General features: G+C 40.7%; 1 protein-coding gene across 1 annotated transcript; it reads left to right on the top strand.

Annotated features, from left to right (window-relative positions):
* Nucleotides 1–712: 712 nt before the first annotated feature.
* LOC126790330 (uncharacterized) lies at nt 713–4,017 on the top strand. Its single transcript, XM_050516523.1, has 7 exons — nt 713–979; nt 1,101–1,218; nt 1,523–1,611; nt 1,688–1,734; nt 1,829–1,917; nt 2,418–2,551; nt 2,918–4,017. Exons 1-7 carry the CDS (start codon nt 869–871, stop codon nt 3,623–3,625), a joined length of 1,296 nt encoding a protein of 431 aa, XP_050372480.1. The 5' UTR covers nt 713–868; the 3' UTR covers nt 3,626–4,017.
* The last annotated feature ends 2,603 nt before the right edge of the window (nt 4,018–6,620 follow it).

The raw sequence follows: 6,620 nt of genomic DNA on the forward strand, positions 1-6,620 counted from the left end.
TACCATAGATGAAACCCCACCTGCCTAACAACCATAACAACAGAAGCCAAAGGCATCTGAAATTTTTACCTAGCAGATAACAAAGATTAAGCTAGAATTCCGCTGGGCTTGTGTCCTCATAGATCCGCCTCTAAACAATTTATCCTATAGGTTATCGTCAGAAACAAATTTCACTATTTGCTTTTCTTCTTCGGACTGTAAAGTAATTATCCTGAGAAATTTGAAAACACCTTTGCATACAGGCCATATGAGGTATAGCGTACCTGACTCGTATGCTATATTTGGGCAACGGGAAAGTCCTATTACTGATTTGCATGAGTAGTTAGGCAAAGCATATCTTGGGATACAAATCAATGCTTTGTCTCATAAGGGGGTAGACTCCGGTGGCCGCCGGTGTGATTTGGCCGTTACGAGTTTGCTACCCATCATGGCAAAATAAATAAAAACATAAAAAAAAGCATTGACCAAATATAAAGCAGTTGAGTACGTCACTTTAATTTAAACCCCTTTTGTTTACTATAGGCCATTGGGCCCCCTCTGCATCACCTATTGTGCTCTTTTACTCTTAGCTTATCTTCTTCCTCATAACGGCGTTAACAGCTGTCGTTTTGCTATATATACCCACCACTCCGTCTCCCCCTTCCTCTCTTCCTCATCACTCCACCATTATTATTTTCTCTGTTTTCAATTTTCAACAACCCTTCATTTCTCCCCATTCTCCTTCTCTCTCTCTACAACTGTGGTGAACATAGAGAGAGACACATTTTGATGGTTGCGTGAAGCAAAATCTTGGTATATTAGTCTCCAACAATCTCTCAGTATCTCACTGTTGTTTCTTGAAGTTAAACACTTCTCGTTCATTCTCGAAATGGGCAAGAAAGATCAGCAGCAAGTTATAAGAGATCTCATCAGAGACAACCCCAAAGTCGAAGCTGTTCTTCATCTCCTCAGAAAACAAGCTCCGCTGACTGTCAAACAGGTTCTCCTTCCACTCCTTCAGAGATCTTGTCATCACTTCTTGTTTGCACTATATAGTATATATTGAGTTGGGTTTGATTCAAGTTTCTTGACTGTTGGGTTCTTTTTTTGGTGTTTTGCAGGAGAAGTTTTGTAACAGTGCTTGTGTGGAGAGGTTTCTGAAAGCCAAAGGGGAGAGTGTGAAGAAGGCAGCCAAGGCACTCAGAGCTTGCCTTTCCTGGAGAAACACCACTGGGACTGGTACGGTACTGCTAGTTACTTCTGACTACTACAAGCCAAAGCCTTTGGTTTTCTCTTTGTATTTTCATCTCTTTTTGTTTCTTTGGTTCGGCGTGGAATCTTGCTTTTTTTTTTCCTCACAACTTTGAATGAAGCGTTAAATCACTTTAAACAAAAAAAAAAATCCTCCAACTCCCACTGATCATCATCATCATCAAAACCCACTTCGTTTGATCTTGTTCTTCTTTCAAAATTAAATCCAAAAAGGAAAACTTATTCTTGACTAATTATTTTGATGTTCTTTGTGTTTTGAATGAACAAACAGAGCACTTGATAGCAGATGAGTTCTCCGCTGAGCTTGCAGAAGGCGTTGCCTACGTGTCCGGTCATGATGAAGAATCCAGGCCTGTTGTGGTAATTCCTTGTTTCATCATCTTCTTCTTCTTCTTTTGAACAATATCAACTTTTGCTAAATTTTTGGTCTTTCTAGATTTTCCGGTTCAAACAAGACTACCAAAAGCTGCATTCCCAGAAAATGTAAGTACCCAGAAGAGTTTGTTCCAAAAATTTCCCCATTTTCTATTTTTCACGTAAATTATATAACTTTTTATTTTTGATTTTCTGGTTTTAGGTTCACTCGGTTACTGGTTTTCACGTTGGAGGTGGCCATTCAGACGATGACCAAAAACGCCGAGCAGTTCGTTCTTCTCTTCGACGCAAGTGAGCCCCCCACTTCTTCTCACATTCACAATCTTACCAACTAGATTATCACACCCACAAGGCCAACCTAGTCATTTTAACTCGAGTTGTACTTATGAGAGACCAGGCACGCAACAATGTCGGAGCACCGGCACTGTTGTGTCTCCTCTGGAACTCAGATTTTCCCTCAGAAATTGTCCGGTGTGCCCCTGATACGTCGAGGTCCACTCCTCCTTAGTGGTCCAGCACAACAGGGGCATTATCGGGAATTGAACTGTATCCTCTTCCTTCTCGCTTAGTATTGGTCTACATCCTTAAATGGTTTCTTGATCTCTTCCCCTGCAGAAGTACCCAGGATCCTACTTTTACTTAGCTTTTGCCAGAAGTAGCTCTATGCTTTTTAGTCTTTTAACCACGTATTAAAGCTGAAAATGGTGTTTAATTTACCTGGGGGTTTGAATTCTGAAGAGTAAATAAAATTATTGAAAGGGCGTGGTTCTGGTGGTGGTTTGGTGGTGCAGGCCTTTTCAGGTCAGCATCGGCTTTTATGAACCTGCTTCTGGCTACTCTGAAAATTGTTGCAGAGTTCTACCCAGGACGGCTCTTCCAGGCCTTTGTAATTGACCCTCCGCCACTCTTCTCCTATCTATGGAAGGTAAAAAGTTCAAACTTGATTCTACCTATGGTCATCTCTGTTACTAGGTTTGTAGCCCACAATGCCCAGCTCAATACTGTTGAGCATTTAGTTACTGTGTTTTTCTTACCCAATTAGAATCATGTTTTACTGCTAGCCACTATCATCACTATGTTCTTATCCTTTGGGTTCAAAGCAATGAGTGACCACTATCATCACCATAATGTTTTACTTACCATTTATTATTTTTAATGCTTTTTTGGAGAGTTTGAGCAATTTTCATTGAATTTCAAGTGGTCAATTTTACTAGACATTGATCATGGGTGTGACCACAAGTAGCAAATTCAATGTGTGATAGTGATGGAGTTGTTGTTTATCTTTGACTAGGGTGTTCGACCGTTTGTTGAGCTTTCTACGGCTACGATGATGGTCTCTTCCCTAGACTTCGAGGACTCCATGGATTTCAACGACTTCTCCTCCTACCCACGCGCCTCGTCCCTCCGATTCGACCCTTCAACGGCCAAGATCGGCGCCTGCTCCTCCTCACGTTTCTCCTTCACTGTCGCGCACCACCAGATCGACTCCCTCAAGCCGTGGTACCTCAGCCTCACCGACTCGTCGTCCTCCAAGGTCGGCCCCACCACCCCCTCCTCCCTGGGACCCGCCCTCATCTCCCCTCTAAACGCCAGGTCGTTCTCCTTCGCCTCGCCGGCAGCCAGGACACCACGTGGCACCCTCCACGGCTACGGGAACTCCGCCGCCACCCGGAAGAATTTCTTCCCGTCGACCCCGCTCCCCCCGCGCTGCCGCCCCATGACGTCATCTAGCGAAGGCAGCAGGACCCCCCACCCGCCACGGACCCCGCGGCCGTCGTTCTTCCAGTCCCCGGCGACGTTCTTCCGCAAGCAGGAATGCCACCACGTCAGCCGAACGGAGAAGTCGCGCGAGTCGTTCGTCCCGTTCCTCAAGTTCTACCGGCGGCCATACGACGAGATGATCTACAGGTCGAAAATGCGGCCACCACTCGGCGGGCTCATCTCCATCGTCTCCCCCCACCTCAGACGCCGCCACGTCTCCATGTCCCAGCGCTACTGATGATGATTTGAAGAAGAAGAAGAAGAAGAAGAGCACAAGTACATAGATCAAGGAAAAGAATTAACAACTAATAATTGATTAATAATTATAAAATGTTTTTCTCAAAGTCCAACTCTGGTCGTGCATGGGTTGAAGAAATAGAGAGAAAGAAAGAGACAGCGTGCTAGGCAAGGTGTCACCATGTCTGATTTTGAGCTCTGTGGTTTTTAATAGAAGGTTTTGATTTTCTGCGCAGTAAAAAAAGAAGAGGGAAAAGAAAGTTACGTTTTTGGGTTTCGAAGGCTTCAAAAGTTTTGAAGAAAGCTCGGGAACAAGATAGCGTGGTCGAAACGGTGAACAACATTTGCGTTGGAACTCATCTGCATGCATGCCCCCCTTAATTTTCTGGAAAATGAAACAAGGAAATCTATGTTTCTCAGTTTAAATTTTCTGAATATATAAAAATTATTTTTGGTTTAATTTCTTCTTCATTTATGAATATTCACTTCTTGTTTGATATTTAATCGAAGATGGTTGCGGTATATGATAATATAAAAATGAGTTTTTTTCACCAACAGTCCCTTAATTCTGGTGTACCTACCAATGTGATACCTCAACTCTTAATCGTACCAATGTGATACCCAGACTCTAGTATTGCTATCATTGAAGTACTTCCGTCAGTTTTTTTCAACTTCTCCGTCATCTTGTTGACGTGGCAAGTACGTGAAGCCCACAAAGAGGGTTAAAAGACAAAATTAACCATATCTGAGAGGAGCAATGTTTTTCCCACCCTTTACCTTGAGAAAGACACCTAACAATTCCAATTTTGGCGTCGATTTTCCCTCCTTACTCCTTAATTTGTGTCTCTTATCTAAACTAAATAACTACCGCCAACCAGTCGACCACAATCTGATAAAACCTAGATCAATCTCATTTTCTATTTTTACCCTAGTACTTGTTAAACTAACAGAATAAATATAGAAATTTATATGGAACATCTCATTTCCACAATCTCATAAGAATATAGAAACACATAACTTAACGAAATTCAAATACATGTTTAAGTACCATTAGTTGCCACCTTTTATGTTGATCTGTCATGATTTTTGCTTGTAAGAACTAATGGTACTTAAACATGTAGTTGAATTTCGTTAAGTTATGTGTTTCTATATTCTTATGAGATTGTGGAAATGAGATGTTCCATATAAATTTCTATATTTATTCTGTTAGTTTAACAAGTGCTAGGGTAAAAATAGAAAATGAGATTGATTTAGGTTTTATCAGATTGTGGTCGACTGGTTGGCGGTAGTTATTTAGTTTAGATAAGAGACACAAATTAAGGAGTAGGGAGGGAAAATTGGCGCCAAAATTGGAATTGTTGGGTGTCTTTCTCAAGGTAAAGGGCGGGAAAAACATTGCTCCTCTCAGATGGAGTTAATTTTGTCTTTTAACCCTCTTTGTGGGCATCACGTACTTGCCACGTCACCAAGATGACGGAGAAGTTGAAAAAAACTGACGGAAGTACTTCAATGATAGCAATACTAGAGTCTGGGTATCACATTGGTACGATTAAGAGTTGAGATATCACATTGGTAGGTACACCAGAATTGAGAGACTGTTGGTGAAAAAAACTCTATAAAAATAGGACCGACACGAGTTTGAAAACTCGAACTTTGTAACCTTGTTCTTGGATGGGTTAGGGTAGCATTATAGAACTGACTGGGAATAAGTGTCGGTTTGAGAAGTCAAAATGGAAGCTAGCTTAGCTAAAATCCAGCGTCGTTGTTTAGATTTTTCTGGGAAGCAAGTCGTACGCTTTTCTGATCAGGTATTTGTAGCTACGTGGTTTTGGGAAGTGAAATTGAGTTTCTATATATATATATATAGTCTGCTTTGTTATGTAACAATTTGTCTTGAGGGTATCAAGGTTCTGTTCTTCAGTGGGTGACGTTTAGAGACTAGCTTCTTCTGCTTGGAGCCTAGGGCTTTTTGCACTAGGGTGTGTATAGTATATATAATCTGTGCTCTGATTTTAACCAAAAAAAAAAAAATCTGTGCTCTGAGATTTTGCTTACTTCACTTGTGACTAACTGGGTGCTAAAGAACAAATACATGAACAAAAATCATGTCTTAGGTTTTGCTATTCCGAGCCGTTTCAATGGACACCACACAACAGTGATTAACTTAGTTTTGTTATCTCGTCACAATGGCTCGGTGATTTATCTATAGATTTTGCTATAGCGAATGATACAAGGTCTCTTTGTTTCAATGGACACCACACAACAGTGATTAACTTAGTTTTGTTATCTCGTCACAATGGCTCGGTGATTTATCTATAGATTTTGCTATAGCGAATGATACAAGGTCTCTTTGTTTCGAAAAGTACCCAATGTTTATTGTGGTCGATTCAACATGGATTACAGTTTTAGAACATACGTGCACTAAAACTAACTTGTATCAACGGTTAGATTTAATTCCCACTAGGGTTGAAAGTTGAATTGTTGAATCTATATTATTAATAACTTAAACAGCTGGCAACTAAAATGCAGGTGAAATTATATTAACACCATTTCATCATATGTTATTTGAAAATGAAATTATATAATTCATGTACAAGAAGGTTGAAACTAAAATAAAAAAGAAATTAAAAAACTCCTCTACAAATAACTTCCTCTTATAACTCCTAATTTCATTTGCCTATACACGTAGTGGGTGGTGATTGCTAGTATTAGCTTAAAACTAGGGGTGGGCATAAAAAACGGAAATCCCGATCCCGTCCCGAAATTCATAGGGACGAGACGGGACGGGACGGAGGTCTAAAAATGTTTGTCCCGTCCCGATCCCGTCCCATTTCATAATAGTGGGATGAGACGTGAGACGAATAATTTATATCCCGCTTCGTCCCGTCCCGTCCCGTCCCACCTTTAATGAAAACTTAAAAATTCTTATATATTTGTATCAAAATGAAACGAATTTATCTTCTTAATAACTCCAAAATTATATCAACTCAAATGAT

This window comes from Argentina anserina, chromosome 4 (genome assembly GCF_933775445.1).
Source record: "Argentina anserina chromosome 4, drPotAnse1.1, whole genome shotgun sequence".
NCBI classification, from domain to species: domain Eukaryota; kingdom Viridiplantae; phylum Streptophyta; class Magnoliopsida; order Rosales; family Rosaceae; genus Argentina; species Argentina anserina.